The sequence below is a fragment of the Branchiostoma lanceolatum genome, chromosome 2, assembly GCF_035083965.1.
Source record: "Branchiostoma lanceolatum isolate klBraLanc5 chromosome 2, klBraLanc5.hap2, whole genome shotgun sequence".
Classification (NCBI taxonomy): domain Eukaryota; kingdom Metazoa; phylum Chordata; class Leptocardii; order Amphioxiformes; family Branchiostomatidae; genus Branchiostoma; species Branchiostoma lanceolatum.
Genome location: NC_089723.1, coordinates 10,346,363 through 10,368,493, shown reverse-complemented (window position 1 = coordinate 10,368,493; position 22,131 = coordinate 10,346,363). Strand labels below are relative to the sequence as shown.

General features: G+C 43.3%; 2 protein-coding genes across 2 annotated transcripts; one reads left to right on the top strand and one right to left on the bottom strand.

Moving 5' to 3' along the window:
• Positions 1–56: 56 nt before the first annotated feature.
• LOC136427426 (NPC intracellular cholesterol transporter 2-like) lies at positions 57–3,058 on the bottom strand. Its single transcript, XM_066416267.1, has 4 exons — positions 2,818–3,058; positions 2,638–2,709; positions 1,563–1,741; positions 57–736 (listed from the first exon to the last, which is right to left on the bottom strand). The coding sequence occupies exons 1-4, from the start codon at positions 2,894–2,896 to the stop codon at positions 653–655; spliced, it is 414 nt and encodes a 137-aa protein (XP_066272364.1). The 5' UTR covers positions 2,897–3,058; the 3' UTR covers positions 57–652.
• Positions 3,059–6,336: 3,278 nt separating this feature from the next.
• On the top strand, positions 6,337–21,460 carry LOC136427420 (von Willebrand factor-like). Its single transcript, XM_066416259.1, has 18 exons — positions 6,337–6,530; positions 7,043–7,074; positions 7,848–7,871; positions 11,232–11,297; positions 11,725–11,863; positions 12,649–12,904; positions 13,637–13,784; positions 14,145–14,275; positions 14,718–14,871; positions 15,257–15,488; positions 16,233–16,279; positions 16,406–16,545; positions 16,955–17,137; positions 18,012–18,134; positions 18,874–19,072; positions 19,559–19,726; positions 20,186–20,423; positions 20,821–21,460. The coding sequence occupies exons 1-18, from the start codon at positions 6,469–6,471 to the stop codon at positions 21,125–21,127; spliced, it is 2,649 nt and encodes an 882-aa protein (XP_066272356.1). The 5' UTR covers positions 6,337–6,468; the 3' UTR covers positions 21,128–21,460.
• The last annotated feature ends 671 nt before the right edge of the window (positions 21,461–22,131 follow it).

The window sequence follows — 22,131 nt, the reverse complement described above, 5'->3', positions numbered from 1 at the left end:
CAGTTCTTCCCCATTAGTGTTAAATGACAGGCACACACACACAAAAAATGTACCAATAAATCTGATAGTCGTTTATATCTGATCATCAAACTTTTCTTTTAGTTCAAAGGTTATTCTAGACTGAAGAATATGAAACCACTTTACTTAGTAAATCCTGTAGTGTAAAGGTCACAGTCCAGTATATCAAAAATGAGGTTCTTGTTTAGTAGTATCCAGCATTTCATTATAGATTATATAAAAAAGAGGTTCTCGTATAGTAGTATCCAGTATTCCATTATAGATTATATAAATAGAGGTTCTTGCATGTATAGTAGTATTCAGTATTTTATTGTTTGAGTATAAAGATGTAGATTTATTATGTTTTTATTCATTTCATCTACAAAATATCTGGTTAGCCTCTACAACAAGACTGTTGATTTCCAAGAGGCCCCAGAGAACATAAGACAAAAGGCACATAATTTTTTTAACATAAATTGAACATGAAATGTACAGAAAATGACATTCCAATGTCATTGCTCTGAGAACCTTATGAAATAAGACTTGGTGGGTACATGCTGTTTGTGTACAGATGGCCATATATATCATTGCTTTATAACCAGAGTGTGTAACTTTGATGGAGACGGGAATTGGGCCTCATGCCCGTTGTCCTCAGCTAACAGAACCAGAAGTTGAACTGGCTGCAGAAGATGACATGCGCAGACAGGTCCTTCAGCGTGAACCTTCCCTTCAGATGGAACTGGGTGGGAAGGTCAGATAACATGCACGTACGTTATATAGAGTTTTGTTTGCAAGGTCTTGCCCGAGGGATAATTGCAACATGAAACAATGTATATAAAAAGTATACAGACAGTGCAATGTAACAATGGTGACAGGTGGAACAAATGACTATTCTAAGAACTGCTATGGAGTGCAATCTAAGCTTTTTGGTTTTAAATTCTCTATAGTTGTACACAGTTGTGCCATTTCATGTCAATAACATGAATTATGGAACATAGTCTTTTGTAATCAGAGATGTCCCTGTAGCTCAACTGGTTGCAGCCTTATGCCCCCCTCTCACTGGACCTGCGGTTCAAACCCGGTTCGGACTGCACCCGTTTTTCGGAAGGGACGCAAATAGCGTATTCAAGGAGGTGCTTCGAGCACTTTAAAGCCGTCCTCTCACTGGACTGGCGGCACGCTGGCGGCGTCGCTGCGTCCTAAACTGGATTTGTGTTACCCTTGACTTTATAATGGGAATATCATTCAAAACGTACAAGTATGATCAAATAGACAACAAAGCACATAAAGCTTAAAAAGATTCGTTTTTTGTCAATGAAATTCGTTGCGTGCTATGTCAATTCGATCGGCCGCAGTGACGCCGCCAGCGTGCCGCGGATCCAGTGAGAGGGGGCTTCAAGGAGAAGGGTTGGCAACAGCTCCCTGTAAAATATGCTCCGCTACTAAAACAGCAAGGGCATTTGCGCTGCCCTATTTGCCACCAGGCACTACAGGGGTCTAAACGAACATCGAACAAATCTTTTGCAACATCCAAACTTTGACTGTACTGTAACAGGTATCTACACCTCTGGCTCCTCCTGTGCCAGGTCCAGACTGAAGTTGTACCGTCCCCCCGCACGAAGAGGACACCTCAGTCCGTAGAAGTCGTACTGGTTGCAGGCGTAGATGTACGGCAGTGGAGCCGGCTCCGGTTTGCCCTCCACAATCTGGTTCATGAGTATGGTGGCGTTCTGCACAGTCTCCACTGTAGGAATAGATACTACTGGATAATACATGAGGACTCCAGGCTTGCAGTAGTAAGAAATAACCCAGGAGTATCTCCCCACCCCCATATTTGATAGTGATGGTGATCTCCAACTTACGGAAGAGCTCTTCTTCCACTGGTCGTGACAGAGAAGACAGACGCTATGTACAGTGCTTACAGGTTCACTGTACGGGGAAATTCTCTACAATCAACAGTGGACCGTCCCGTCTTCCACTGGTCGTGACAGAGAAGACAGACGCTATGTACAGTGCTTACAGGTTCACTGTACGGGGAAATTCTCTACAATCAACAGTGGACCGTCCCGTCTTCCACTGGTCGTGACAGAGAAGACAGACGCTATGTACAGTGCTTACAGGTTCACTGTACGGGGAAATTCTCTACAATCAACAGTGGACCGTCCCGTCTTCCACTGGTCGTGACAGAGAAGACAGACGCTATGTACAGTGCTTACAGGTTCACTGTACGGGGAAATTCTCTACAATCAACAGTGGACCGTCCCGTCTTCCACTGGTCGTGACAGAGAAGACAGACGCTATGTACAGTGCTTACAGGTTCACTGTACGGGGAAATTCTCTACAATCAACAGTGGACCGTCCCGTCTTCCACTGGTCGTGACAGAGAAGACAGACGCTATGTACAGTGCTTACAGGTTCACTGTACGGGGAAATTCTCTACAATCAACAGTGGACCGTCCCGTCTTAATGACAGCAACCCTTTCCAGTAGCGTCTATGTAGGGTGAGCGACAGGGCCGGCATTCCAACTCCAAACCTTTTGGTAACTTTACAGTATCTATGTGTGTGGTATAAGTGTAGCGGTAGACTATAGACTAAGAATAGGAGAGACTATTTATCTGAGGAGTAATAAATGCACTCACACATCTGGAACTCAATATTGAGGTATCCGCACGGCACAAAGTCCACCTGGACAACTCTTCCCTTCACAGAACCTGTAAATAACATAAGCTCGGTCGCACATTGTGATGACAGCATAGAATTTCTTGGTAAAGTTACCAGTGAACAGAGATTTAGATCAAAATCAGAACCGCTGAACTCACCACAATCCTCAAACTTCAAAAGGTGGCTGTTCGCCCCTACCAGCCACAGTACAAGGAGCAGAAAAGACCTAACATACATGCTAGTAACTTAGGTGTTGCAGTAAATAAAATGCAAAAAAAAACAAAAACAAAAGAAATGTGGTTGAGAAGTTGTGCGAACAGATCTAGAGCAGTCAACTACGTGTCAAAACATGTTGACGTCGCAGTACTGTATTTATGAACTCTGTACCCATCGCACGGTTTGACCTGTGCAGGACTTCGGGCCGGTCCACACCTGCTGTTCATGGTGAAACGGTAGGTGGCGCTTAAAAACGGAACCTGAATGGAATGAGTGTGGCGGTGCCCGTTCTACCGTCTGTAGGTTTTAATTGTGCACGAAAAGTAATGATCGATATAAACATTTACATACTAGTATTGTTACTGTCATGCACATGTCCTGGACGCTCTAACTGAGCATGTTGACATCAACAGATTGTGTATTTACCAGTGCCAAGATAACCATCGGGTTCTAATTACCAAACCTACGGCATTACTTCCTAATGATCTCGTGACTAAAATTGATGTTCGGGCGTTTTACGTCACGTATGCAGGTGTGAATGGGAAATAACTGTGTAACCATGCTCAAGGAGAAAATGTTTTGTCAGCACATGGTACGTTAGCACGTACTAAAAAGTTGCATCACGCATAAAGACTCTTCCTTTAAGAAACTTTAAAAGTAACAGAAGTTTAAAACAGGATTGACAATAATGAACGGACACGAACCATATACCAGCTCTCACTCTTCTGTATTTTGTACCATGTATGTGTAATGATATATGTTCAGATTTACTAGGACTTTGATTTATCTGTATCTCTGCTATATATTTTGTCTAATGCTTACCTCTTCTGTCATGACATCAATGAAAAGCGGCCTGCATGCCGATTTAAACTTCTCACGAATAAACAAAGTTCAAACAAACAAACAAACAAACAAACAAACAAAACAAGAGTTATGATGCTGGGATGCTAAAGATTAAGCCCTCGATCTGAAAACATCAAAAGAATATAAACTTTGCTGCGACAGTGTCTCATGCATTTTGTCATAGTGTTATCGGTGCAGAAACCGGTGCAATGGCCTAGCGGGTAGAGTGTTCGCCCACCTATTGCTGATAGTCTGAATACAACAGCACAGCACCGATCACGATTGATATTCCGCACGTGACGCCCAATATTCTGTCTCCAATGTTTCACAGGAACAAATGCTGTTATCACCTAGATGTATTTGAACTAATAATCGTTGTCCTCAGACATTGCGACTCACCGGGAAACCCAACGGCACCCCCTGTTGAATGCGTCACCTAGGTGACGTCGCCAAGCCTCAGTCATGGTAAACAACCCTCTTAAGTCTTAAGTTCTGTCATGCGTAATGGAGTCACATAGATGCTCGTGCTACTTGTATGGTGTATGGTTTCATTGCCAATGTAGCCATCGCCAATGAAACAAACTGAGAATCATACAACGGGACAATAAGATATCCAAATTCAGTATAGCTTCCGAGTCCTTTGGTTCTCTCTCGCATTCGGTAGAGAGGACTAAAGGACTGTAATAGCTAAATATTATGATAGGTTTGGATACCAGGCTATCAAATGGAGGGGTCTATTATTTTGCACGATTAGGACAGTTAATGTGCTCTTTGCTGTGACATTTACTACAAATCAATGGAATGGGCTGTCCTTTATATACCTATGGACGTTTTTTTCTAGGACAAGTAAGAAGGCGGAAAACGACATGGCTTACGTTTTAAAGGTATCAATCGAGAGTTTGAGGTTCTAAGATTGACGCTTCCCGAGAACGAGCCCAGTAATGTTACTAATGTTAGCTGTTATATCTCCTTGTCTTGTTGTTGTTATTTCTTTCACAACGTGAGAGGTGAAGGTAGTAGGAAGTTAATAGTTAGACTGTGGAGTTTCTGAACTCTTAATTTTTAGCTTTGAGTTCCCAATACTTAATGCATCATTATTGTAAAGACTTACATCAATCTTGATGTATGCCTTTGGGAAGCAGATATTTCCAGATACACGAAATGTACATAGAAGTAATTAACCTGAACAGTAAGCTACAGAAGCCCCCCTACGGACAAAGGCCTTGTGATAAATACGTCTGAAGACGACAAAATGTTTGTCTGGTAAAAAATGAATGGTTTTCCAATATCTCGAGACATCTCCCGGCACAAAGGCGTCTTTTCTATCAGAACAATCCATCACATGTCTTGAATAAACTACCAGATAAGTCCCATTCTTTTGAGTACGAGAAAAAAATCGGGCGGGCTAAATTGAGAGCGATTGCTAAGCAACTCAAGAGGAGCAACGGGCCACGGCGGTGTAGTCACAATGGCGAGTCGGCGATAAGGTGACCAACCGAGGCGTTGAGGCGCCATTTGCGTACTACGTGGATTTGGACACGTTTCCATGCATCACACTTCAGATATTTCCTTCCCCTCCTCTCAGATATCAGCGAACGATTACTTGGGACGAGAGCGCACCAATTGAATTCTTGTTTACCCACATATATCAATAGCAGTCAAGGTTCGGAACTAATAGAAAGCCACCATACATTGTTTGTCAGGTTTCTGGTTAATATTGACAGGAGGTCACAACAAGTGCCCGGCCTTATCACTTGGTTCGTAATTATTAAGAAAACAGCCGAGATTTGATAGGGAGGGCGGGGAAGCATAGCGGGAACACTGGAGAAGGGAACAGTACTCCTGACTCAGCGGGTTTCCCGCGACTTCAGCCTGGGAAAAGTTGTTATACGTGTTTTGCTACTGTAGTAGGGGAAATTTTGCGGAGGTTTTATGTTCGCTGTTTTCGCGGTGACCGCGAACTTAAAACCACGGCGAAAATTCTGTTCTGTCTTCTGCCTGCCTACGACCTCGTTTCAACCGCGAACTTAAAATCACTTGGAACGCTCCATTTTCTCCCTACCGCGAAATCAAATTCCCAAGAACATTTCCTATTTTATATTATAAGTCCTTTATACCATCTGCTGAAGTAGTAGGAAGTTAGAACGATTCGTTTTGCATTCTACATCAAATGAAGACACGAATATCGCCGATAAATTGCAATTCAGTGCCTGTGTTTTTCAACCACCCTATGTGGATGATGTGCACAATAAGTGTGATTTATTGAAAATGAAAAAAAAAGTTGCAGCTGGCCGAATTTTACCCCTAAAGATTGAGTGAAGCAAAGGTCTTTTGCCCATGTTGTTCATTTTGTAATTACAAATGCTGTCTTGACATTACCTAAGCCGTGAGCAAATAGTCCCAATTAAATTAAGTTTTGTTATAACGGTGCACAAACGACACGTCACACGTCACTATGACGTGGCAGCTCTTGATTGGACGCTGTCTTAGCTCCAAACGTCATGACAACGCTTCTAGATACTTTTTGCGGTAAACACTTTGGGTTACAAAAGCACACATTTCTTTATTGTTTCCATCGTTAATTGACAGCCAGGGGGTATAAAAAGGGCCGATAAACGCCGCAACCAGGCACAAGAGGAACCGATCGTCCCGGGATCGATTCCCAGACGTAGAAGGTTATCCTCTCAACAGCTCTTAAGATCGGGAAAGTTTTTTTTTCAAGACAGGAGTGTTCTAAGAGATCGGCGAAGATGGGCTGCATCGCAAAACTTCTGATTCTAGTTTTCTTCGCGGCGGCTCGCATAGACGCCAGGTAGGTAGAAATGTTCGCAATTACATTTTTGCTCGCATGGAATTCTAAAACAACTGCCATACCAATCTATTGAATGGAATGGAATAACCTGTTGCTTTAAAAGATCAACCTGGACAATCTGCAAGCCATTTTTAACAGGAAATAAGAAGCTTTCATAAATTGTTGATAAAAAATGTTAATTTTTTTTGCATAAAAGTTGATGGAAAGTGATGCATATAACTCGTTTTCATTTTTGTACCGCTTTTGTATAACTTTTTATTTAACTTTTTTGCATGAATTCAAAGATATCAGAGATAATTCAAAGAAATCAGTCAAGCGAATGCGCCGATATAGATACTAGTACCAAAGAAAACGATACTTCACATTTCCTCGTTTAGCTCACAATCGTTCGTCAGCCCTGTCTAGCAAAATCAATAAAACGAAGTTTCAGACGCTTCTGTATCTTATAACTCTAACATTCACTGTAATTTTTCCTCGTTAAAGTTGACACGAAGTTCTGTTTGGTTTTGCAGGCTGCAGAACTCCAGAATGGCCATGATGATCCGTAAGTGTTTGCGTCACTTGTTCGTTTTCTGCTCGTTCATCTTTTGAGCTTTGACACTCCTTTTTCCGGAGTGTGAATTCCTTAGATTGGTAAAGAAAAGAGCAGTACCCATTTGTCAACATAACCATCATGCAATGACCCGATTTGTTCTTCTCTATGGATTAAAAATGCATTTGTGCGAATGGGTCTACAAAGAGATTCGGGGTTGTTTGGTAACTGTGTTACGTTCACGTGAACAGTGGCTGACTATTGCGTGCATGTCTGACTCTGAATTTAAAGTTCACTGGTTCTTGTAGCTCATCCAAGCTATGACACATGGGTGAAGAGAAGTCATACTAAGTAAGGAATAAACTTGCATTAGAAAGTCCCAACAAAGTTCGTTTGATCAAAGACGTTTTTGTGAAATCAAGCTGAATCAAGAAAATAAAACTAAGCACTACCAGTGGACTAGCCCCCTGCTGTAGTGACTTGCACAAATGTGTGCGGCCCAAGGGCTTTAGAAATGGAGATGGCCGCGCCACCCCTATGCGTCTTTTCAAGACGCCCGGGTCACTTTAACTTCTGCAACCACATTTCAAGTCAATGGTTTTCGATAATCACGCCAAAAAAGTTTCTTGTTTTATGCTTTGCGGGCTTTCTTGTACCATACAGCATTGTGTCTGTCTGCATGCAATTTTTTCGTTTGTCAAATGAATTAACTATAAAGAGCGACTGACATACTCTAAGATAGATAGTATTATTATGACGGATACGGATTATTTTCTCTATTTCAGCCCAACCAGTCCAACCAGCAAACGGTAAGGAATTCGTTTACATCCTTTCCTGTTCCTCATCTTAATGTTATCCAGTCATTCCTTTTCCGTATCTGATTTACCAGTGAATACAGAAAAGGTCATGCAGCGGCCTACTTCTCGATCGTCTTTGGTGCGTGCATGTGCTGATCACTGCCTCTTGACTTGCATTCTCGGGTGTTGAGTCACTCTGGGCTTTAAAAAAAATTCTGTACCTGCAATAGTTGATTTCTGATACCACGTCTTCCAGCTGGTTTGAACATTGTCCGTCGCAGCTCCCTTACAAAACTGGATGCTGACGGATAGGTGCGATTTTTTGTATAAATCTGCGCAACTCAAAATTAATAATGAATAACGCTATCGTTGTTTTACGGAAGTACCATCGTGTTGCTATATTGACAGTCAAAAGGTGTAGCAAAGGTGTAATTGACAATAAGAAAGACGATAACGTCTACTTTGGTAAACCAAATGAGGAAAATGTACTGAATGACCTGCGTCACTAATGGAAGTCTAACAGATCAGATGGGTCAGTCTGCTACAAGAGGCAATATTGTGACCGCATGTATGCATTGTTGCAAATGCGGCCACAATATTACCTCTTGTAGCAGACTGACCCAGGAGCGGTTTTCTAAACTTTTGATAAGACTCTAACAGAATTCTCGCTGCGCGTCACTGCAAATGTGCACAGCTTTGTCTCTTGGTTTATCGTTGGAACAGTTCAAACATTTATTCAAGGCGTTTCCCAAAGGGAGAAACACAAAGAAAATGGCAATGTGTCCATTTTTCTGTGTCGTCACGTCGTGATAAAAGAAGCTGTTCAATGTGTTCAACAGATGGGAGTGATCATGACAGCGCTTCAAAACGTTTTAACATTTAGCGAGAGCCATCATGCTTAATAATGATAGATCAAATCAGTGAAAAAAGACTTAAAACAAGAAAGACTATTCTGCAATACCTTGTCGACTTACTTTTTATGTTACATTTCATGTCTGCACACCAGGAATATCCGAAAGATGAGCGACTATTTCATAAGTAGTCGTGCAGACTATTTCATAAGTAGTCGTGCAGTGTTTGTCTGTTTGGCTCAAACATTACACAACGAAGCTGTCGCTTGGGCACAACAATCCTCTCTAGACTGTAGTGTTAACAGACACTCCCCACCTATATATATTTTCGGCCCATCATCGTACATTTTCCTAGTACAAGGGACTCTCCCCACACTTTTTTCTTTCAAATATAATTTCTTTCACCTTTTTGACCAGCAAAAGCACACTCTCGTAGTTACATAAAGTCAAAGCTGGTCATTCTTTAAACGATTCAAGGTTACTCTATCATTGTACGGATTCTCCTAAAAATCCACAGGCTAGATGGTAATAAAAAGAACGGTCCAAAGTAGTGTAATATGAGCAAATAAAAGCTCTGTATGTGGCAAATAGACAACCGGAGGACCAGACTGGGTGCTGGTGCGAAACTTTCGCGGTGACAAGAGTTCATGTACATTGTAAAAACCTAAAGAAACATTCGCAATCAAAACTATTTCACCCATTCGGCAATGACGCAAACGCTTTTCTTTCAGTGTTTCCCATTATACTTTGTGAGGCTATAAACGACAATCAAGGCATGGCTTTGCGGTTGGCACTGTTTGCCACTTGTTGTTAGCAACTGCATGGCGCCGAGCAAAAGACCATTCAAAGTCTAGGTCGGGAAGCTAAGCCCTCCTTTTCTGCATTCAATGGGTTCAGGTAGCGGGGGCGCACCGCCAACAATCGAATGATCTCCTCAATTGCAGAAAGAGGTTGTGATGGTCAGTTGCCGTGGTAACCGTTACGCACATGCGGTATTTTATCTCTGGCTGCCGGAGACGTTAAACACCTCCACTTCGCCTAGTTATCAATAGAAACAACGTCTTATCTTTTGGGCATTCATTCTGGGCACTTATGGAAACACCAGCACCATGAATCCGGTTCTCCGGTCAGCTGATAACATTCCAGTGTTAAAGACCAGAGAAGATAACGTTGTAATTTGACATATCAATCAAATCACCAGTATTATTTGATTGGTAGCTCAAACACCTGCCATTCAGCACGATGGGGTTAAGTAGTCCGATATGTACCATTCATACTGGCGTCACCGGAAGGGAAATAGTAAAGATATCACGTGCGCTTGTTCAAATGAAACGCAATTGTTTGTTCAAATCACTATTGATGCTGTCTGAAGTTATTTGGCCAATTCTTATAATGCTGGTTGTCTCGAAAATACCGTCATTTCCCTTTCGTCGAAAAAAAGGATACAAGGCGTACATTTGACATTCGCCGAACAAGTAACATATAACAACGCATGTACGATGTCCTCAAAAATGGGAAATAATAGTTACTACTCATTCCCTCATGCTTGTAAAGCCTGTTTGGTGGTTCAGGATCAGTTGCCGAGTACCATAGTTTTCCTACCGTCTCATTATCGACTATTATGATGGCAAATTCTGCTCAATAAACCAGCGGGTTCTTAGTCTATTTCTAATGCCCTGGCGGCCTGGCCTTTACTTGGGGTTTCCTTGGGTGTGATTTGTCCTTGGCTATCTCGGACTTTCCTGACCACGAACCCACTGCACCACCATAACTATCCGCGCGCATGCCAATTCTGATTCTGTCAGTATCGTTATGCAGACTTAATACCGTCTATTGTACATTTTGTATCTATTGTACTTTCCCAGTGTGTTGACACAGAATACTTCATGTTACGAGTTTTCCTTAGTTTTCTGGCTTGCTGTAGCTCAAGTTTCGTAAAGCTTAGAAAACCGAACTCATAGAAATCCACTGGTAGACTGTTGACTTATGTCACTGCCCCTTATGCATGCATAACGTTATACATGTATGTTAGGGCTCTGTCACACTTGTGCGTATATTCAAGTGCGCGTGAGTTGCGCATTGGCATTTTTTTGGTTCAAGTAAGGTTTGCGGGGAAATAGTTGTTTTCTACTTTGACCCGCCGTTGTGCAGCCTAGTGATCGACCCTAAGAAATCACTTATTCGGCTGCAAACTTAACCTAAACCAAAAACAACATGTTAATACGCAACTCATGCGGACTTGCATATACGCACAAGTGTCACAGGAGCTTAAGACAAGATATGACGCATTGTCCCTCCTCCCAGCCCTGTTCTATCTATCCAGACTTTTCTTATGCCTCAGACTACATGGTTCATATTAAAAATGGCTGGTTCCACCCCCCAATCGTTGTTTTTGGCGATTACTAGGAGTGAACTAATGGATTTCTCAATTTGACGCAATTTTCCTATCGATTCCTGTCAAAGTTGGTGCTTACACAAAATCACAAATCTGATGTATGTCACTGTTTCCTTGTCCTAACAGACGGACCAGTGATCATCCCTGTCCAACCCACGGCTTACCCCTCACAAACCTCCATCGTCGGCGCAGGTAAGGATCGGTACATTTTTAGACTCCGTTCTCCGTTCCACTTTTGAATATTACAATTTCTGTTTTACATGTACCTTAACGTCACACTGTTTCATTTGCATCCGTTTCCATTAAACCAAGAGATATATAGGTCGTACGTTCAACGGAGATAAAACATATAATAATTCCTTCAATTTGCGTCGTAAATATGATACGTAGCCGCATGATCTTTGCTAAACGTAGTTTACTGCTTAATATTCGGCCATTTCTTAATTTCATTTACTTCAATTCACCACAGCACAAGGCTCATTGAGAGCCGCTCAAGTGTTTGGGTTGTACTAACTGGATCATGATGACAGATGTTTGTTCACCTTATGTGACAGTTCTGCAACAACCCTGTTAACATAAAGCCAGTGGTCCACTGAACTACTTTTGCGTTCCCACCCAGCCGAGCAGACTGTGGAGCAACAGGCCCAGTGTGTGTCCTGGAGCCAGGAGCACTATCTGACGTTTGACGGGCAGATGTACAACTTCAAGGGACAGTGTACCTACAAACTGGTGGGCGACTGTGCCGACAATACCTTCAAGTAAGTCTCACAGTTGAGCTCCTGGTTTCTAACTAGGAGACCCCGGTCATATCTTGAGAAGGGCAGCTCGGTTGGGTATACGTCCGTCTTTAGGAAGGGACGTAAAATGGGGGTCCCGTGTTCGAGGCGGTGTCTCAAGCGCGTTAAAGTGGAAGGGCGAGTAACCCTTCCTTGTAAGATATTCCCTGTTACAGAAACAGCAAGATAATTTCCTAACCTATGTGCCACTAGGCACTGCAACTTGGAAAACAACAAAGACGAGGTCCCATTCAGAACGGAGTGATGCCTACGTGCTTGTGTATCTAACAGCTTTTTCATTGCTGTACTTCTTCGAAGACTTTGTTTGCTTTCCACCCTATGTTTGTTTAAAATGGAATGACAAAAACTGCAATGACAAAAACAAGACGGTGTTTTTTTTTTTCATCGTAGGTAAAGAGAAACGTTGAGATTTGAATACTAGAAATCACGTCAAAACGTGGTAATGTCGGTTTAAAAAACCGTGACATATAGGCTTCATACAAAACAAACCGCTATGGGGCCCAAAATCTCATCATTTTGAGGTATTGTGAAAACTTATGCACATACCAAATAGTAAGAAAATCCGCCCAGGCATTCTTCAGTTATCGTGCTAACACACAAACACACGAAAATATAACCTTCTTGGCGTAAGTAAGGTAACAAGCTAGTACTCGGTAGTACCTGTTAAGTCTAACAAGTAGCACTTGCACATAGTTATGATGTAGTCCTCAACTCAAATCAAACAATGACAACGTCGTCTTCTGCAGCATCCACGTGCGTCACCAGAAGGGGTGCAACAACACCCAGTCGTGTCACGTCGAAGTCGTTCTGTACGTCGGGAACTTCGTGGTGACGCTGCGCCACACACCGGACGGCCCCGCGGCGTTTGACGGGGAGAGGCCGGTGTCCATCCCGGCCAACCTGCACGGCCTGCTCGTGGAGCGGATCGCCTCGTACGTCGTGGTGCGCAGCGGACTCGGGTTCAAGATCAAGTGGGACGGCGCGGACGCAGTTTACGTCGAGGTATTCATTTGTTTGTCCGCCTGTCTGTTTGTTTGTTTGTTTGTATTGCATACCCGGTAATCCGCCTCATGGCGTAACATACCGGGTTTGTACTGAACTGTACGAGCTGCATATCCGGACAGATTTAGTTGGTACGTGGAGTGACCTTCATATGTATCACAAACCAGTTGATAGTCAACTTTGAAGTAAAGTTTTCATGACCAGAAATGTCATCAACACTGACAATAAATGTTCTCATAATATTTCTTAAAGTCATGTCTAATGATAAAAGTCACTGTACAACTACAATCACTAGGTTTGAAATAGCTCTGCCATGCTTAAAGCCCCCCTCTCACTGGACCCGCGGCACGCTGGCGGCGTCGCTGCGTCCTAAACTGGATTTGTGTTACCCTTGACTTTATAATGGGACTATCGTTCAAAACGTACGAGTATGACCAAAAAGACAACAAAACACACGAAGCTTAAAAAGATTCGTTTTTTTTGTCGCTGAAATTCGTTGAGTGCTTTGTCAATTCGATCGGCCGCAACGACGCCGCCAACGTGCCGCGGGTCCAATGAGAGGGGGGCTCAAGGTTCAAACATTGTTTTCTCAATAAGGTTTTATCAGAGCCTCTTTAATAAAACCTCACCGGTCCAAAGCATCCCTTCAATGTTTCCACCATCACTGATGCTTGTTACACACTAGCATACTTCTTCGTGGGTTAAATACCTTTCCGATGATGTCATTTCCAGGTGACCGAGGAACTTTTCGGGAAGACATGTGGTCTGTGCGGAAAGTTCGACAGGAACCCTCATAACGACTTCACGGACATTTCTGGGAAGGTCCAGTCTCACGTGATCTCCTTTGCTGGTAGCTGGAAGATGCCAGAAAGCGAAGGAGGTATTTCACATTGTGTTGCTTAACATTGCTTGAAACATCCAGCAAGTCGCCGAGTATTGAAATAAGCCACTACACAAGTCATGAATTTTCCTAAAATTTCATAGTATCTATGATTTGAGGCTGACCCTAAGTCTATAGGGGCTGAAGAAGCGAGTTAAGCCATGAGAATTTTTAAACTCCGACTTCTCTTGAGACTTGCATGAAGACGTAGATTAGATGTCAAATGACGTCGCGACGACTTCTTAATAAATGCTATGTAATCTTTAGACATATGCCATGAGTGTTACTCTATTCTTTAACCCTTTTCACATATGTGTTGCTTTGAATTTATCTTTGATTCTTACATTTTTCATTTCATAGACACCTGCACAGACAGCCGACAGAACAGTCACTGTAATACCGTGAGCATGGAGGGCATGATAGCAAACACTCAAGCGGCTCAGATATGCACCGGGCTCAAAACTCTTCCCGAGTTCTTACCCTGCCATCAGGTTTGTCATCAAATCTGGTCCTTTCTTTATGTGTGGAAACATTTGTCACTTGATTTGAGATATCCCGGGTTCGTAACCACTGCTACATTGTATGCCCCGATGTTGTGCCCTTGGGAAAGGCATTTAACACGACTTTCCTCACTCCACCCAGGTGCGAATGGGTACCTGACTTCGGTTGGGGAAGGTCGTATTGAGGTCATTTGCTGGCGCCAAATGGCAGCCTCCCAGACCCTTGCGACAGTTCCGCAAAGTGCAAGTGTGGAGCAAATATGTATCTGTTGTGTATTATGTGATTGTTTACTCTGCAGCAATCCAGTACTGTCTGCCATTGCACGGGTAATTTCTGACCAATAGACCAATAAACCATTATCTAAAAGTCTCATTATAGTAATACCGAAACATCATTTCCTGATCACATTTTGCAATGTTCCCTTTCTACTAGTTTGTAGACGTGTTTGCTTACTACGAGTCGTGCCGTGAGGATGTTTGTCTGAGCGGTGGTCTGGAGTCCGCTGCTTGTAACACCTTCGAGGCGTACTTCAGGGAGTGTCTGCGGCACGGGGTGCACGTCAACTGGAGGAGCGACAGTTTCTGTCGTAAGTAATGATTCTATGAGCAGATCCAATCCTAGCGTTGGCGAAACGTAAAGCGTATCCAGCGAAATTACTCTGAAATGAAGATGGTCAAAAAATGCTAATTTGCTTACTCTATTAGCCTGGAGTCAAGCCTTGTTAGCTTTGGTCCACTCAACAACGTCGCTACCCCTGCTATGTTGGCGGAAAGTGACGTTGGTAGCGGACCAAACACCAAAGACCAGTCCATCTCATCCTAGAGTTTTCGTTTCAAGGCGTTTCAATGCGTACCTGCAAAACCAATATGCGTTTAGTGCGATTTCCATGAATAGCTTGTAGCATTGTTAAGGATACATAAACAAACAGCCTTATTGAATAACCGAAACATTTTCTCTACCCCTCCATTCAGCGGCTAACTGTGCGGAGGGTATGGAGTACCGTACCTGCGGCACCTCGTGTCCTGAGACCTGCCGCACGACGCTGTACGACTGCGAGGATAACCAGTGTGTCGACGGCTGCCACTGTCCCGAGGGGACGTACCTGAACGGCGGGGAGTGCGTGGCTCACGCCAGCTGCCCCTGCGTCAGTCACGGGGTAGAGTATCCGCCGGGATCACACATCAACTCCGACTGTAACGACTGGTGAGTTGTTGTTTTTTCATGGAATGTGGCTTACTTTCCACTAGACGGTACGGTACACGCGGACGGCTCCGAATCTGACTTCCTTTAAGAGACTCTTGAAGTAACGGAAATGAACTAAACGAACGGACACGGACTATGAACCAGCTTGCGTCCTACTATATGTTGTATGTTGTAGCAATTGTTTATTGTTGTACCATAAATATGTAATGATATATGTTGATAGAGTTATTAGGACTCAAATGACTGTGTATCTCTGTTATATTGTATCTGACCCTTACCTCTTCCCTCATGACCTCAATGAAAAGCGGCCTGCGTGCCGATTTGAGCTTATCATGAATAAACAACGGTTCAAACAAACAAACAAACAAACAAACAAACAAACAGAGGCGGCATCCGCGCCGCGACCGCTGAGTTCAAGATTTGACAGATTGCTCAACGAATGTCATACATAAAGAACGATTTTGCATGTTTTGTGTGTTTTGTTGTCTTTTAGATCATACTTAAACATCTTGCATGATATTCCAATGATAAGATCAAGGGTCTCATAAATGCAATTTCGGTCGCCGTACGGTCGCCCAGGGGGGGGGGGGGGGGAACTGTTCCACAGACTCCCCTCGATTACTCTATGCAACTCTATACGTCTTCAACCTCTTCTGATTATAATGTCTGTATTTGTCGTTTGTATTGTTACCCATTGTTAATGTAGAAGTTGTGTGATATTAATGAAGAACACTGACTTTTCAGTGAGTGCGTGTCTGGCAAGTGGGAGTGTACCACGGAGCCTTGTGAAGGTACGTCCTCTCTACATCTATATTCTAACATTTCAGTTGAATTAGATTCATGCACAAAGATGTTCATCATATTTTAACGTTGTTCTATTTTTTGGTTATGGTTTCTGTATTTCTCCACCCTCCCAGCTACCTGTATCGCTACCGGGGACCCCCATTACATCACGTTTGACGGCAGGTCGTACGACTTCATGGGAGACTGTTCCTACACCATGGTCATGAACAGGATCAGCGACGAGACTGACTACAGCATCGAGGCCGAGAACCAGGTCAGATCTGTTTTTTTTAATTATTTGGTGTTTTTGTTGACTGCTTTTCGTGATAATGGTTATTTCTCATCTTGATTATCCCTATTGTACAATCAAAACAGCCCCAAAATATCACTCAGGTGACCGATAGGATCTGGTTATGCGGACAGGTGGTCACTATAGACAGGATTCTTTATGCTTGTGTCGATGGGGAAAATTATCTGAGGGACCACCAAAAAGTGGCTGGATTGGAGGCTGTGGTTTGACTGTACTTAACGCTGAAATATTGATAAACAACATTGGTGGGTTCGAACTTAACAAAATGTAGGCGATGGTGTCTTTAAACCTTCAGCATCTTTAGTAGAATGGTGTAATCGTTGCGATTGTTGGATTAGTTGGTGTTCATAAACACAAATGTGTTTTCCACCAGGAGTGTGACTCCAGCTCGACCCGGCAGCTGACCTGTACCCGGTCCGTGACAGTGAAGATCGGCGGCACGGTGCTGAAGCTGAAGCAGGGGAAGAGCGTGCTGCTGAACGGCGAGGACATCGTCAGGCTGCCCCACCGCGGGCCCGGGGTCTACATCGAGACCGCCACTTCCATCTTCCAGAAGGTAGTGAAACCACATACTGTAAATGCAGAAATGTTCGCGGTGGTTTTATGTCCGCGGTTTTCGCGACGACCGTTTTACGGCAAACTTAAACCACCGCAAACATTTTTGTCCAATACTGCAGTAGTATGTTACTATAGCGCTGCCGCTAACTTAAAACCACCGAGAACACTCCATTTTCCCCATAGCGCGAAATTATAACCACCCGAACTTAAATGCATTTACAGTGATGTTTCGGCAAAAGCAACCCTGTATTATACGTTTTGACAATAAGGAAACGTTTTAGCCTTTTGACAGAAATATTCAATATGATATCATCATGCCCTGTTCATGTATTTAGTAATACCTATGTAGGCCAATTCATATACAACTCTATGCAAAATCGAGATATAATGCTATACATTCCTGACGCAGCGTACTTATCAACACAATGTTCTAGAGTATCAGCATGCATAGCTGGATTGTAATTAGTTCTTTAAAGTTGTTAGATGTTAGTAATAGTTAAACTGTCATTTATGTACAAGTTGCCGTGCATTGTACCTGTTACAGTTGTCGCGCAATCAAGTTCTTCTTCTGTATTGTATTGTATTGTATTGTATTGTATTGTATTGTATTGTATTGTATTGTATTGTATTGTATTGTATTGCATTGTATTGTATTGTGTTATATTGTATTGTATTGTATTGTATTTGTACGTGTTTTAACATCGAAGGCTAATACTGTTTCCTTCTTGTCAAAGAACGTATCGGCAGACAACATTGCTTCACTGTGTGTCCTATTCTAAAGGTTTCAGTATGTATGAAAATATAGGGCCTTTCCAACATTGCTTATCCTTTACAACTTACATGCCTCCCTGATGACGCAATGTTGTTGCTAGGTAACCCTTGACAACGGGATGCGGGTTCTGTGGGACGGGGTTTCCCGCCTGTACATCACGGCCCCGCCCAAGTTCGTCGGCAGGACCATGGGTCTGTGCGGCACCTTCAACTACAACCAGCAGGTGAGACCAACAAGGGCTATTTTAATGACGGCATTATCTCTATGAAAAATGAGATATAGTTTTGGGTGTGTCTGTGTGTGTATTTGTATGTGTATGTGTGTGTGTGTGTGTGTGTGTGTGTGTGTGTGTGTGTGTGTGTGTGTGTGTGTGTGTGTGTGTGTGTGAGCATAACTCAAGAACCTCTGGATGGATTATGATGATATTTGATATGTGGGTAGGTGTTGGAAAGGCAAAAGTCAATTGACCTTGGTACTGCATCAAAACTTCCGTGTTTTTTTGTCACGTAATTACACGACGAAAGCTCATTTCTACTTGCTATTATACATCGAAATGAACTTTGGCTATACAGATTTTTAAAAACCATGGTAGCAGGGGTCCTTCTCGGTGGTAAAAAACGAGTCTGGCCCATGGACTACTAGTATGTTATTTTGAAAGGTTCGAGGGAATAAATGTCAATGAAACTGTAAATGGTAGTTGGCACTAAATCTGACCATCCATGCGGATGTTTAGTTTGTTACATGAAAGTAGCTATAGAAAAGCATAACTGTTCTTTGGAATGCACAGAGGTACCTCATATTATCGTGATTATAAACCGTGCCATCTACATACTACCAATGGCAATGCAATAGCTTACTCAGTATATTTCTCTTAGTGGTGAATTTGAAATGTTGTAAGGGCTTTTGTTGCAATTGTCAAACCTAAAAGGAGATTGTTTTTAACGTGTTCTTACCAATCCTAGGATGATTTCTACACCAAAGTCGGAGATATCGAGACCAACCCGATCGCCTTCGCCAACAAGTGGAAGACGGACGACATGTGTGCGGACCGCCCCCTGGTGCCCACGGGAGAGGAGACCATGCACCCGTGCGACATCTACCTCCAGCTGAAGGCATCCGCACAGCAGCACTGCGGACAGCTCATGGGGTCCTTCTTTACTGGTATGATATTCTGGTATCGTTTAGTCCACCACCTTATGCCAGCTGTTAACCTAACCCCTTTCGATTGAAACAGGTCTTCTGGTTATATTGTGTACATTTTCAAGCGAACACATGATGATAATTTTTTGCGCAGCATAAACCTCGTTGTTTCATCGTTTGATATTCGTTAATCTCTACATCGGAGATGCGCGTTTACGCTCGTAAACGGTCGTCGCCATTTGAAATGGTCGTTGCCATATTGCTGACCGGTCTATAACATATCCAAGCGTTTCATAACGCTGACAAAAAGCAAAAACGAATATAAAGCAATATTTCAATTACAAAATGTAAAATGACAGATAAATGGTTTAAGAGGCCGTATACGTGATGGAAATCAACTTACCATGCTTGTCGATCTGTACCTTTTAACCACAAGTCATAAAGCTTCCTTTGCACCAAGCGCCGCGCTTTTCAAACTGAATCAGTTTGTTTTACTCTCACCTCCAGATTGTCACCAGTTCGTGAACCCGCAGGAGTCGTACGACAGGTGCCTGTTTGACTACTGCGGCAGCGGCCACTCCGTACAGAGCATGTGCGACGCCATGTCCGACTACTCCCTGGCCTGTGGCGCCAAGGGAGTCGAGCTGGACTGGAGACAGAACATGGAAGGATGCGGTGAGTCAGTGGACATGAGTGTTCGTGGTTATCCGTCAAAAATAGACTAAGCAAAGGTTTGGATCATCAAAGTTTGACGCATGTCTAAGGTAGCATCTGTGGAAAGACGTTTTAAAACAATGTAACAGATGAATGCATGTCGTATTCTAAATCATAAAAACTACTACATGTGGGTTCACCCTTTGACAGCAACGTTTTATTCTATTCTATTCCATACTGGACTGCCCAATCCAAATGCTGTGTTTTATTTTTTCTTGTAACTTCATTTGTCATTGTCAGTTTTAATTTTAATTTTCCAGAGGTTATGTTGATATTAGCTGTTTGATAAAGTGCGTCAGCCCTGCGTCCTGTACGTTTTCTTTGATAAAATCGAAAACATCACGCGGTTTGCAATCCTTCCACTGCAATGCAATCGTGAACGAGTCCTAACTCTCCGTCCTATCTTTCCGCCCCGTCCAGAGGTGTCGTGTTCCGGAGAGCTTGTGTACGATCAGTGCCACCCCGGGTGCCAGACGACCTGCGCGTCCATCCTGGAGGGGGTCGAGTGCGAGCCGTTCTGCGTGGAGGGCTGCGCCTGTCCGGAGGGAACCGTCCTGGACTACGAGGGACACTGCGTTCCCCCCGAGGAGTGCGGGTGTATGGACAACGGCAAACACTACCTGGATGGAGCTTCCATCAACAGGGGATGCAACACATGGTGAGAGAGATCTATGTTGATTGCTATTGTAAGGTCTAAAGACCCTCCTCCCCGATCATTAAAATTCAACGGTTGTATGTCACCCTGACCAAATAACACGTCAAAAATTTACAACTGAAGAGCCGTATTGATATTGTTTTTTGCAACATAGATATCAAACTTTGTGTGCAAGGTACAACGGATAGCATCTTCTGATACATAACACAACCATTCTACATGTATGAGATTAATCTACCATACAAAAGACTATGTCGTATCAGCATTCGATCACTTTGATCTAACATATTGGATTGATCCTACGGTTGAGCATGGGGTGTTCTAAAAAATTAGTTTAAGTCACACAGTCTGATTACCATTAAGTATTAACTAATCAACGTACATCTTATACATCGTACAGCATGTGCTCCAAGGGCCAGTGGGCGTGTACAGAGATGGCCTGCTTAATGGATGCCCCGGCTCTCTGCCCAGACAACCAAGTCTGGTCCAACTGCGTCGTGGAAAACCAGGTCACCTGCAAGAACATGCATCTAGGCGTGACGTCACAGGCCCCCATCACCTGCCACGCCGGCTGTCAGTGCAGAAACGACACCGTGTGGGACGAGGAGAAGGGCGCATGCGTGATGCCGCAGAACTGCCCTTGTTACCATGGCGGACAGAGCTACGAGCAGAGCCACACCATCCAGCTGGACTGTAACACCTGGTAGGTAACGTTGGGTAACCTAAATTCGCGGGGTACTTAAATTCGGGATTTTTCGAAAACGGGGTATTTAGGGATATGTGCTAGATGCAACATAAGTAATACCGCTAGAAATGCAAACCTGCCAGACTTACGTATTCAGAACACTGTCTGAAAAGCTTCGATAAGCATGGATTATAAGGCGACGAGGTCAAAAACTCTCCGTCCCTTATTGGAACAGTCTGAGGACTTCGTGGGAGAATTAAACAACATGGTTGTCGGCTGGTTTATAAGAAAAATGTCACATCCGCTTCCTGCTCAACACAATTATTTACAAGACAACTTATTACAATCTCTTTTGCTAACCTGCAACTGGATTCTAAGTGTGATCAATCATCAAAACTCCTCTCTGTTGCTACAACCTACGGCACGTGTATTTTCCCGCCGCCATATTGTTAACCAGAATCCTGTTGTCAAGCAGACGACAAAGGTTTGTGAGGAACACTTTTTTGTCTAAATGCTGCGTGTGATAGTGGACTGAGGACGATATTTTCCTCAAAGTTTGCTCCTAACACAACAAGGAACACATGGACATAGTAGTATTACCATTTCTACGGCATCCAGCTAACTTCCCATGAATAATGTAACGTTACACGTTGCCCGATGATGACGATGGGCCGACTTTGAGTGAAGTTCTACCGACTCAACACACGGGTTGTACCCGAACTGGCCTGATGTGTGCGGTACGGCCGTTTTTTCGTGTATTTTTTTTACTTGGACACGTCTATATCCATAGCACTCTCCTCAAGCCAAGGATGGAACGAATAGCTGCTGTATAAAATGTGATTAGCGGTAAGATATTCAAGACGAATCTTCTCTCCCGAATTAATGTGCCCCCCTGTCCGACAGCACCGTAATTGTGCGTGCGGCGGACGGTAGTTTCAAGTTGAAATATTATGGTGTCAGCACGACTAGAGACAAAATCTACCATATATATGATTAGTGCAAAGATAGTACATGATACTGACAGAA